General features: G+C 46.2%; 1 protein-coding gene across 1 annotated transcript in view; it reads right to left on the bottom strand.

Moving 5' to 3' along the window:
- Positions 1-369: 369 nt before the first annotated feature.
- The window catches only part of rasl10b (RAS like family 10 member B), a 90066-nt gene continuing 77737 nt past the window's right edge, over positions 370-12698 (bottom strand). Inside the window, exon 4 of the mRNA XM_033045973.1 lies at positions 370-3744. Within this exon, the coding sequence (XP_032901864.1) occupies positions 3474-3744 (271 nt within the window). The 3' untranslated portion in view covers positions 370-3473. The remainder of the gene's footprint in view (positions 3745-12698) is intronic.

Genomic DNA, 12698 nt, shown 5'->3' with positions numbered 1-12698 from the left:
AAACTGGGGATTGAGAATAGGTTACAAAGGAATTTTAGTTTTTATTTTAGAGATGCCATGTGGAAAAAGGCCCTTCGGCCCACCGAGTCCGTGCGACCAGCAATCCTGCACACTAGCACTAAACTACACACTAGGGACAATTTTAGAATTTTTACCAAAGCCAATTAACCTACAAACCTATATGAGTTTGTAGTGTGGGGGGAAAGTGGAGCACCCAGAGAAAATCCACGCAGCCACGGGGAGAAGGTACAAACACCGTACAGACAGCCCCCTGAGTTGGGATCGAACCCTGGTCTCTGGTGCTGTAAGGCAGCAACTCTATCGCTGCGCCACTGTGCCGCCTTTAGTGCATGGGATTTCTCTGTGATCACTCGGTGAGCTGAATGGCCTCCTCCTTTATCGTAATGAAATAATGAAAGCATAAGGTAGCTGGGCCCGAACTTTCTCTGGTGTCCCTGGTCAGTGTGAGTGAAAGGTTTAATGTATATAGATCACCCAGCTGAGTAGTTAATCACAGGATATAGATTGGTCTTCAGTGAAAACTTTGACATCTGACATCTGAGGCTCAACAACAACTCTTCAGCCCTTGAGCAGCTGCATGAGAAATGGTCCACACCCCTGACACCAGTACCCCATAACCCAGACCCAGCAATGGAAGGGTAGGAGTCCTGACCCATCAGCCATGGGAATGAGACAAAGCCCTTAACCCTTATCACCAGCTAGTTTACACCTTACTGAGGGCACTGTAGCTGCTGTCAAAGGCCCGCTATTGAGACGCAATGCCCTCTTATGTGAAAACCAATGGAAGAACCCAGCGGGTCAGGCAGCATCTCTGGAGTATCATTAATAGGCAACGTTTCGAGTCGGGACCCTTCTGCGGACTGCAGTTACTTGTTCCTACACAAAGGACTCACTGGGTCAGGCAACATTTCCGAACGGGACCCTTTTTCACAAGGTCTGATCAATCAGTCTGAAGAAGGCTCCTGATCCGAAACGTCGTTTGTCTATTTCTCCCCACAGATGCTGCCTGACCCGTTGAGTTCCTTCAAGCAGTTTGTTGGGTCAAATTTCCAGCATTCTGCAGTCTGGTGTGTCACCCTTGTTCATAAGCTTTTCTTTTTAAAATACTACACTCCAGTGTTTCTTAGAACAATCCTAAAAATCACACGTGACCAAACTTCAAAAATTCCTCATTAGATGTTAAGGTTGTGGGAAGTACTGAGCTCTGGGAAGAATCTACAATAAGCAGTTATATTTGATCAATGGACACCATATGTACAATTATATCCCAGGCTGATGCAATCATTCTCATTCTCTTTGACAGATGTTCAAGTCTATCCCTGAAGTGATGTGATTTACAGATCTGAACCCGCTCTTAACTTTGCCTCACTCAGAGTGGATCTTTGTACGGTTCAAAGGATGTGAGAATGACAGAAGGCCCAGGTTAATCATCCTCATGAACCAAACTCTCTTACATCTAGTCATCTTTCATCCACTAAGCCACAACATCAATTATTTCTGATCTTCCTTGGTCACCCTTGTGCAAGTAATTTAAAAGGTCACCAACTCAATCTATCAGCAACATCACTGATTCACTGTACAGCTCCTACAGTGCTGTGGGGAAGAATACTGAGATCTGGTGACGTTTCTACCAGCAATTAGCAAGTGAGAAGAGGCTTCCAGAGGTTTAAGCTGGAAAGTGTGTGTATAAGGGGGGTTTGAAGTAGACACAGTGAGAAATATCCCCTCCCACCCTTGCCTGGATGCGAGAATGTAGAAGTGTGCATGCTTATGAGAATTAGTGCTGCAGGAAGGAAGGACCAAACAAGTTACTGTGACAGATTACTACCACACAGAGTGCAATCTTTACACATCTGATCTTCATGGATAACTAGCATGTGGATAATTGATCTCAGAGCCCAGGAATAACTGAGGTCAGATCCCAAGGATAACTGGTCACAGATCCCAGGGATAACTGAGTTTGGATCCCAACAATAAAGTATCTCAAGTCTAACCCATTCTGGAATTTTCCAGTGCTTAAAATCACCTCACTTATGGCCCTACTCAGTTAAGGATAAGGGTGGCAGACAAGGGGGTAGGGGGCGTCTCGCCTTGCCGTGCAAGATTCCAGCACAGTGCGGTACAGCAGAAAGTAAAAGACACCGGATGTTTCGTCCAACCTTCCAGACAAGGCTCATGAAGGTTCCAACTTGGTGACACATGCGGACAAGGTGGAGAAGAAAGCGTTTAGCATGTGAGACTTCATGAGGAAGGGTATTGGGAACAAAAGTGGGGACATTGTGGTACAGTTGAACAAGTCATTGGTGAAACGGAGTCTATATCCATGATGTAGAGCTCTTTGCCTCTGTGTTTCTATATCTTTCTGCTCAAGATGCAAACTTGCTCACCTTGTTCTTCCAGTGCTTCTGCTTTTGTCCCCCTAGACTAGAGCAACATGTGTATGACATGGTGACACTAAGATCTGCATGCATGGTCTCATCAGACTTTGCAAAGACAGTTTCATCGACCTGTGTAGGACACAGTCTCAGCCATGGTTCTTGGAGCTGTGATCAGGACACTGGGGAGAATTTTACTGCTCTATTGGTAAATTGTGGCATTGAGCGGGCATTTTGAAAGATGGTATCTCCCACAGGGTGACACTGGGGCACAGTTGCTGAAGCTGCTGCCTCACATGCCTCCAGCCACTGGGGTACAATCCCAATCTCCTGTACTGTCTGTGTGGAGTTTGCACGTTTTCTCAGCGACTGCATTGGTCTCCCTTGGGTGCTCTGGTTTACTGCCACGTTCCGAAGATGTGCGACTTGTTAGATTAAGCGGCTGCTGTAAATTGCCCCTAGTGTGTGGGTTTTGTGTAGAATCATTGACGTAGATGGCAGCTGACAGGAACGTGGGGAGAATGCAATGGGGCTGCTGTAGATGGGGCCTAGTTGGTCAGTGAGTTGAAGGACTGTTTCCATGCCTGTTTGCCTCCGTGAGTCTAACACCGCAGCAAGGCCTCAGTCACGAACTGGAGCGTCAGCCTACACAGATACTGGTGTCAGGATTAGGGAAAGGGTTGACCCTACAACCACCGCTGCAGAGTCGAGAGTGCTGGTGCTGCGTTTCCTGCTGGCAGATAGGACACCACGTTCTGAAGTCCTTCTGATTAATTATTGCTGAAGTAACTGACAGAAACAAACCAAGAGTGGCCGTAGGACAGAATTGAGGGGGCGAACTTCACAATGGTGCAGAGCTGCCGAAACACGAGTCGGGAGCGGAGAGTAGGGGGGGGGGGGGGGGGGAGAAGCAGGCCGCAGACCATGCCTGTTTATCACCGCCCTCAGATCCGAGTCCGACGTGCGGCTGGCTCAAAGCACTGGTGGTAAAAATCTACCCGCTACATATCCCGACCCCTTCACAGCCCTCGTGATGCAACGGCCGCACGCTGCAAAGCCCCCGGCGGAAAGGGAGGGTCACATCACACTGCACCGGTTCCGACGCAGGGCTCCCTGAAATCGGATGGCGGTGTGCATGTGCCTGCAGCGTGCGCAGCCAATGGTCTTTAGCAGTTCATTGAAGAGCATGAGGATGTGCCAGTTGTACTTGGCCGAACACTCAATGTAGCCGCACTTCCAGGTCTTTTTCACGAGGTTGGACACATTCCGCCTGGGAATGACACGGCCCTGCTGCAGGTCCCGCTTGTTCCCGACAATGATGATGGGGATCTCGCTGGTTCCAATCACCCTGGGCGGGAAGAGCAGAAAGAAAGAGAGAGAGAGGTCTCTGGATTAACAGTCTGTTCATTCAACCATAGCACCAAGACATCATGGTTTCATTATTGCAACTCTCCCTTTGAACATTTTACATATCAATATCAGAGAATCAGGAAATGTAAGTCACAGGACGTGAAGCAGAACAAGAGGACAATATGCCCAGGTGGCCTCTGAGGTCAACATGACTCGCCTAACACCCAACTTCATCCAACCCTATCAACATATCGAAGTTAGACACAAAATGCTGGAGTAACTCAGCGGGACAGGCAGCATCTCTGGATAGAAGGAATGGGTGACCTTTTGGGTCGAGATCCTTCTTTGGACTGTTTCAGTCTGAAGAAGATGGGTATGTGGGTATCATGAAGTCTGAAGAAGTGTCTCCAACTGAAACATCACCCATTCCTTGTATCCAGAGATGATGCCTGTCCAGCTGAGTTACTCCTGCAGTTTGTGTCTATCTTTGGTTTAAACCATCATCTGACTCTTCTATTGGGCACTGAGCATCTTTTCTTCACAATCCACTCAAATGCTTTTATGACTACTATATTTACGACCTCCACAACGATTCTACGACTCTTATTTTCAACATCTATAATTGAAACCTAGTGAGCAAATTTATTTTCTAAAGAAAACATTGTTACTGCATATTTTACAGGATTTCACAATAGCAATTCAATTTGCCCAATGAATGGACTCTGGCTTCACGGCTTGCATTCCCCATGCAGTCTGATGCAACCTGTCGCCTGGACTCTGACAGAAACCATGAGGTTACTAGTGGGCATGAGAGAGTTCTGCTCAGATGAAGGATGACATTACACATCCTTGGTTGGAAATAAGAAGCTCTGATAGAAAAGGAAGGGTTAATTAGACACACTAGGGACAATTTATTTTACCGATGCCAGATTAACCAACAAACTTATTTCCGTCTTCAGATTGTGGGAGGAAACCGGAGCACCCGATGAAAACCCTTGCGGGAATCATGGGAAGAACGTACAAACTCCATACAGACAGCACCCGTAATCAGGATCGAGCCCGGGTCTCTGGCGCTGTGAGGCAGCAACCCTACCGCTGTGTCACCGTGTCACCCTTGTTCAGTTTGGATTGTTCAGTTTCCACACAACTGAGGCAGCAAAGGCAGAAGTGAAGCTTTGTGGAAATAAACAGCAGAGCTCTGAAAAATCATTACACTTTCCATTAAAACTAGGTTATTAAATTAAGAGTGTACTAAGAAAGTACCCTTACGTTCACTTAGCCTTTGCACCATAGCCTTTGTGTGTAGAGAAGTCTCGGCTGGAGAAAATAATTGGAGAGAATAAAGGAGAGAGTGGCAAGGGCTGTCTTTAGACCAAGGGTCTGGGAAGTTTTAAAAATTCAGCAGTGAAAGACTAAAAGCTCTTAAGATCCTGAAAATAGCCTAAAATAATGGATGGGCTGGTTTCCAATAACAGGGACAAACTTGCAAAATGTAGAGAGGATGTTTCCAATAGTGGGATAGTCTCGGACCAGAGGTCATAGCATCAAAATTAAAGGATGTTCTTTTAGGAAGGAGATGAGGAGGAATTCCTTGTACACCAGTTACTGAAAGTAAGCATGCAGGTACAGCAGGCAAGTGAAGAAACCTAATGGCATGTTGGCCTTCATAACGAGAGGATTTGAGTAGTGGAATAAAGAGGTACTTCTGCAGTTGTACAGGGCCCTGGTGAGACCACATCTGGAGTATTGTGTGCAGTTTTGGGCTAATTTGAGGAAGGACATCCTTGCTATTGAGGCAGTGCAGCTTAGGTTCACGAGGTTAATTCCTGGGATGGCGGGAATATTTACATTTACATATACACATACATTTACATTTGAGGAAAGATTGGAAAGACTGGGCTTGTATTCGCTGGAATTTAGATGGATGAGAGTGGGATCTTATAGAAACATATAAAATTATAAAAGGACTGGACAAGCTAGATGCAGGAAGAAATGTTCCCAATGTTGGGGGAGTCCTGAACCAGGGGCCATAGTCCAAGGATAAAGGGGAGGCCATTTAAAACTGAGATGAGAACAAACTTTTTCACCCAGAGAGTTGTGAATTTGTGGAATTCTCTGCCACAGAATTCTCTCAGTTGAGACCAATTCCTAGGATGATTTTAAAAGAGAGTTAGATAGAGCTCTAGGGACTAGCGGAATTAAGGGATATTGGAGTAAGGCAGGCACGGGTTACTGATTGTGGATGATCAGCCATGATCACAATGAATGGCGGTGCTGGCTCCAAGGGCCAAATGGCCTCCTCCTACATCTATTTTCTATGTTTCTATGTAACTCAGCGGGTCAGGTAACATCTCTGAAGAAAAGGAATAGGTGATATTTCGGTTCGATTTCAGTCTAAAGAAAGGTTCTGATCAACTTTTGTGAGTTGGGTTAGTCTTAGACCCTGCGAAACAGCAAGCATCATGCATCAGAATGTGAGGATCATGAGTCAAGGTTTCTGAATGAGGCTGATTGTGAGTTTTCGCTTTGAAAAAGCAGTGCGGGCGCGTGTGTTTGCTTGCTACTTGAAGCTTGTCTAGTGAGTAAAACTATGAAGAAAGGTGCCACTTATTTATTTTATTTAGCGAATGCAAAGTCCTTTAGCCAAGCAGTTGCCTCTTGATCTGCTGTATGAAGGGTGACAAGTCCTCCTTTGAGTCTTTGTTGAGGGCATGCTTCAATGATGTGTTGTATTGTTTGCTGCTCTCCACAAGCACACCGTGGGGTTGGGCTGCTGCCCCATTTGTGAAGGCTGGCCAAGCAGGGGCCATGTCCAGTCCTGAATCTATTCAGCGTCGTCCACTGCTTCCTTGGGAGATTGGTGCCAGGGACCGGTAGGGTGGGGTCTGACACCAGATGTTTATTTGGGACGTCCTTGGACTCCCATTCCTTTTTCCAAGCTGATTGGATGGTGAAATCAGCTGGTGGTGGGTTCTTCCAAATTGGTCGTCTAGATGGAAGTTGAGCAGTGGGTGGGTTGAAGATGTCCATGTGAATTGGCAGGTGAGGGGAGTTTTTGGTCTTTTGGAGCATCCTTTGAGTGAGGACTACTCGCCGGATGTGTGGAGGGGCTATGTTGGATAGGACAGGGAGCCAGGGGAGTGGTGTTGAGCAGATTGTTCCTGTGATGATCCTCATTGTTGAGTTCAATTGGGTGTCCACATGGTGTGTGTGGGATGACCTGGACCAAACAGGGGCACAATATTCGGCTGAAGAAAATGCAAGGGCTAGTGCTGAAATGCGCAGTGTGGGGGCTGCTGCCCCCCACTTTGAGCCAGCAAGCTTACTGAGGAGATTGTTTCTGGACTTCACCTTAGCTGCTGTTCTTTTGAGATGTTCCTTGAAGGATAGGGTCCTGTCAAGGGTCACTCCGAGGTAGGTTGGAGTGGGGGCATACTTCAGTTTGGTCCTGCTCAGATAGATGTTTGGTTCTCATGTGGCTTCTGCATTATGGAGGTGGAACACACTGGAGACCGTTTTTGCTGGGCTTGGTTTTAGGCGCCAGGTTTTGCAGTACTCGTCCAGTTCAGCAAGGTCTTCATTGAGCACCTGTTCCAATGTACCAAAATCTGGTGCTTGGAAGGCCAAACAGATATCATCTGCATAGATGAATTTGCGGGATTTGGTGGTGGGTAGGTCATTTGTGTAAAGGTTGAACAAGGTTGGGGCTAAAACTGACCCTTGCGGGAGCCCATTCTTCTGCGTTGTCCATGCACTCTTGTTCTAACCAAGGTGAACTCTGAACCTGCGGTTGGAGAGCAGAGATTTGATGGTTTCTGATGCCCAGGCAGGGACCACTAACATGGGGGATTTGACCTCTAATGCCCTCTGTTTCTCAAACTGCTTGTTCTGTTTTACAACCAGTACAAGTGAATTTTGTATTTTTTGCTTCAGAGCCTTTTTAAAACAACTTTTATAAAAGAGATTGTGGCATTTCATTGACAGAAAAATGTTGCAGACAATATCCTAAACCTGAGCTTAATGGAATTGTCTATAAAGTGGAATTAATCTAAGAGTTTAGAAAGTACATTGAAAGATAGGTGTGGGGGAACAGTTACATTTATATGTTTAAGAAAGAACTGCACATGCTAGAACAATTGAAGATTGACAACAAATGCTGGAGAAACAGCGGGTGAGGCAGCATCTATGGCGAGTAGGAATAGGCGATGTTTCGGGTCGAGACCCTTCTTCAGACTGATGTTGGGGGTGGGGTGGCGGGAAAAAGATACAAAGTAGGAGGAGACAATAGGACGTGGGAGAACTGGGAAGGGGGAGGGGAGGGAGGGAGAAAGCAAGGGCTATCTAAAATTAGAGAAGTCAATGTTCATACCGCTGGGATGTAAACTACCCAAGCGAAATATGAGGTGCTTTTCCTCCAATTTGCGCTGGGCCTCACTCTGGCAATGGAGGAGGCCCAGGACAGAAAGGTCAGATTGGGAATGGGAGGGGGAGTTGAAGTGCTGAGCCACCGGGCGATTAGCTTATATTTATGTTTAGATTTAATGTTTACATTTGCATGCACATTTACATATACACATATATTTACATTTACATTTTGTAAGGATTGAACTTTAAATGACTTGCATAAAGGATAATTCTTTGAAGTCTGAAGAAGGGTCCCGACCCAAAACGTCACCCATTCCTTCTCTTCAGAGATGCTGCCTGTCCCGCTGAGTTACTCCAGCGTTTTGTGTCTATCTTCGATTTAAACCAGCATCTGCAGTTCTTCCCAACACATGCTTTGATTCTGCATGGTTAGTGCACGATTGCCCTCCCCAATGCAAAATTTGACAACCATAACTATAGGGTTTACTGTGTATCAATTCCAGACCCTTGGAGTAAAGGATACCTTGGGGTGATTGCAAATTGGAATCAAGTCATTTCAATTCTTTGAAGCCATTTGCTGCCGTCCCTCAGGCTTACAAATGAGGACATTCAAACTATGAGAAATGAATTAAAGCTGAATTTGGTAAAAATGTTGACGCATTAATGCTAATTGCTCTCACTGAGTGCACACTAGGCAGGTGTAATGAGATTAAGAAGCATGCTACTAAATGGGTTTCCACAGCACCAGGAATATGAGGGCCTCCTAATTTTGACAGTCATACTTGGGCAATGTGTGCCATAGTATCATAGAGTCATACAGCATGGAAACAAGCCCTTTGTCGCAACTTGCCCACATCGACCAACATGTCCCATCTATACTAGTTCCATCTTCTGCATTCGGCCCATAATCCCTCTAAACATATCCTATCACTGTACTTATCTAAATGTTTCTTAAATATTGCTATAGTACCTGCCTCAACTTCCTCCTCCGGCAACTCGTTCCAAACACCCACCACCCTTTGTGTTAAAAAATGTTGCCCCTCAGGTTCCTATTAAATCTTTCACCCCTTACCTTAAACCTATGCCCTCTGGTTCTCAATTCCCCTACTCTGGGCACGAGACTCTGTTTACCCGTTCTATTCCTCTCATGATTTTGTACATCTCTACATCATCCTCCTGCACTCCAAGGAATAGAGTCCTAGCCTGCTCAACCACTCCCTATAGCTCAGGCCTTCAAGTCCCAGCAACATCTTCGTAAATCTTCTCTGCATCCTTTCCAGCTTGACAACATCTTTGCTATAACGTGACATTCTGGTGAATCTCATCTGCACCCTCTCCATTCCAATCACGTCCTTCCTCAGGTGTGGTGAACAAACCTGCATGCGATATGCTGGCTGTGGCATGACCAACGTACAACATAGTTGTAACATAATTTCCATGCTCTTATATTGTATACCCAACTAATGAAGGCAAGTATCCTGCATCCCTTCTTAACCACCTCATCTATGTTTCTGCAGTCTCCAGGGATAAGGGCCCTATGTTTCTCACTAGTTCCGACAGTCCGACTGTTGATTGTGTATATCCAAGCATGACTTGTTCTCCCAAAATACATCATCGTGCATGCTTCCATCTGCCACTTCTCTGCTCATCCTACCAACTCGTCTGAAGCCAAAGACCAGCCCCCTCATTATAAACAGCACACCAATCCATGTGTCATCTGAAAACTTACGAATTGTACTCTCACCTTCACATCCAGTCTGTCAATGTATGCAGCAAACAGCAACAAACCTAGCACCGATCCCCGTGGTATTCCACTGACACAATGCTAATCACAAAGACAACCCTGGCCTGGACCATTGTCCTCTGCCTCTTATCGCCAAGCCAGTTAGATTTGACAACTTGCCTCTACATTTTGGACCAATCTCCCATGTGGGACCTTGTCAGAGCCCTTCCTGAAGTCCGTGTAGACCACATCAAATGTGCGACTCGGATACAACAGGTCAGTCGGTTTGGCAACCACCCCTTCCTTACAGGCGTTATCACCCACAGCAGGTGTGAGCCCAGAAAGCAGGCCTGATCTAGCCAGATCCATTCACTGTTAAACCATCACTGCTGCTGGGTCTAAATCCTGGAACTCACTCCTCGAAAGCACTGTGAGACCACCTTTGCCAGTGGGACTGCAGCGGTTCATGACGGCAGCTCGGGGCCATCTGAGAACCCAAGAAAGGGCCTTTCAAAGGGCAATTAGAGATTGGTAGTACAAGCTGACCTTGGCACCAAGCTCCAGATCTCATTTACATAATTTACAGTACATTCAATTTACATTGAATTTCCATTAATTATCACCATGGCAACACCCTGTCCCTACTCGTAGCGAAAGACACAATTCAAGAAATATTTCAAACCGAGGAAGTTTCATGTCATTTAATGACATACCCATTATCGCAATGTATGTTCTGAGCCAGTTTTCTGATGGCTTATACCCAATTAGTGATTCCTCAACTGGCACTACTGGAGTAACAGCAACTTGCTACATTTACCCTGATCATGGACAAATACCATAATCAAGAAAACAAATGTCTTAATTAGGAAAGGATGTCCAGTGTTATCGAGAGTAGGCAGGAGAATGGGGTTGAGAGGGAAAGATTGATCAGCCATGATTGAAGGCAGAGTGGACGTGATGTGCCGAGTGGCCTAAAGGGCCTGTCCCACTTTCACGATCTAATTCACAACCTTTTTTATTCGTGACCATTTTTCATCAGACTAGAAAAACGACCCGACCTACTTGATGCCACGAGTACCTACGACTAGCATCACGGCCTGCTACGACCTACCTACGACCTCCTACGACCTCGTGACGACCATGCTGCGAGTATGAGTCAAGGGCAAACTCGGCAGAGGTCGTGAATTAGGTCGTGAAAGTGGGACAGGCCCTTAATTCTTCTCCACGATCAAGACCATTAGCTAAAACAAGACACCATTCATCTAGCAACCTGGAGCAGTGTGGACAATGAACTATGACACATATATAAACACAATAAATAATTGATCATGATCTTGAAGACACATCTGGAAGAGGAAGCAGAACGTAGGAAGAACTCAACGGGGTCAAGTCCTGGCACCTTCCCATGCAAATGTAGGAGGGGTAACACCTGTCCCTTTCATCTTCTCTATCACCACCATCCAGGGACCTAAACAGCCTTTCCATATGAGGCAGAGGCTCACCTGCTCCTCTTCCTGGCCTCCTGTACACAATGCACTTCCTCTAAATATTTTAATGGTTCAATGGTTATTTATTATCACATGTACAGTCGTACAGTGAAATTCTTTTTTTGCATTCAGTTCAGTAGAATATTGCCATACCGAAGCAAAATCCCCGATTAGTACAATGCGCATAGAAACAGTCCGCTGAGAACGCATGTCAGAGTTGCCAGGTTTTGCGGGCATTTTCAAAGTTCAGTCAGGTCCTGCGCATTCGGGATCCTGTTGTAGCGTCCGGCGTTCTTGCAGGCGACCACCAGACTGCTGCAGGGCCTCCACATTGGTGAAACCAGTCACAGACTAGGCCACCATTTTGCGGAGATCCCGCGCTCCGACCGCATCATCCATCTTGAGCATCTGATTGCACTTCACAGCTTTCCTTCCCCTTCCTATTCCCACAGCAAGCTCTCGCTCCACAGCTTTCTCCATTACCTCAGTGAGCCCAAATGCAAACCTCCTCTTTTCAACTACATCTGATATTCTGAATGAGGTAAGGCTCAATGGTATGAACAGTTTTCTAATTTCAAGTAAGCCCCTCGCCCCCGCTTCCTCCCTCCCTCCTCCCCAGTGTCCTCCTCCATCCACTCAGCTGTGCGCCTCAGTTATGTCTTCCTTTGTTCCCAACTCCTGCCGCCTCCCTCCCTCACCGACACCTGGTTCCACCTGTGCATCACCCTTAGTTTAGTTTAGTTTATTGTCACGTGTACCGAGGTACAGTGAAAAGCTTTTTGTTTCATGCTCTCCAGTCAGCGAAAGGCTGGATCAATCTATTCACCGTGTACAGATACAGGATAAAGCGGAGATAGACACAACATGCTGGAGTAACTCGGCGGGACAGGCAGCATCTCTGAGGAGAAGGAATGGGTGATATTTCGGGTCGAGACCCTTCTTCAAACTGATGGTCATCAGTCTGAAGAAGGGTCTCGACCCAAAACATCACCCATTCCTTCTCTCCAGTGATGCTGCCTGTCCCGCCAAGTTACTCCAGCATTTTGTGTCTATCTTCGGTTTAAACCAGCATCTGCAATTCCTTCCAACACACAAGACACAGGGAATAATCTTGAGTACAAGATAATATATACTGGCAATCTCTTCCATCTTAGACCTGATCAGGGACTTGAACTGAAAAGTCAGCTTACACCTTTTCCCTCTGTTGATGCTGCGTGACCTGCTGAGTTCCTCCAGAGTTCTGTTTTGCATTACTTGCTCGCTGGCCAGATGGAATTGTATGGTTGAACCAACTGAAAGAAGCAGGACCAGCAGATGCAAGATTAACAATAAGCCGGATGTTGTGTCTTTTCCAAAGCAATAAAAGAAAGGTTAACA

The sequence above is a fragment of the Amblyraja radiata genome, chromosome 28 (assembly GCF_010909765.2).
Source record: "Amblyraja radiata isolate CabotCenter1 chromosome 28, sAmbRad1.1.pri, whole genome shotgun sequence".
NCBI lineage: Eukaryota > Metazoa > Chordata > Chondrichthyes > Rajiformes > Rajidae > Amblyraja > Amblyraja radiata.
The sequence above is the reverse complement of the archived record's forward strand: the minus strand, read 5'-3'. Positions and strand labels throughout refer to the sequence as shown.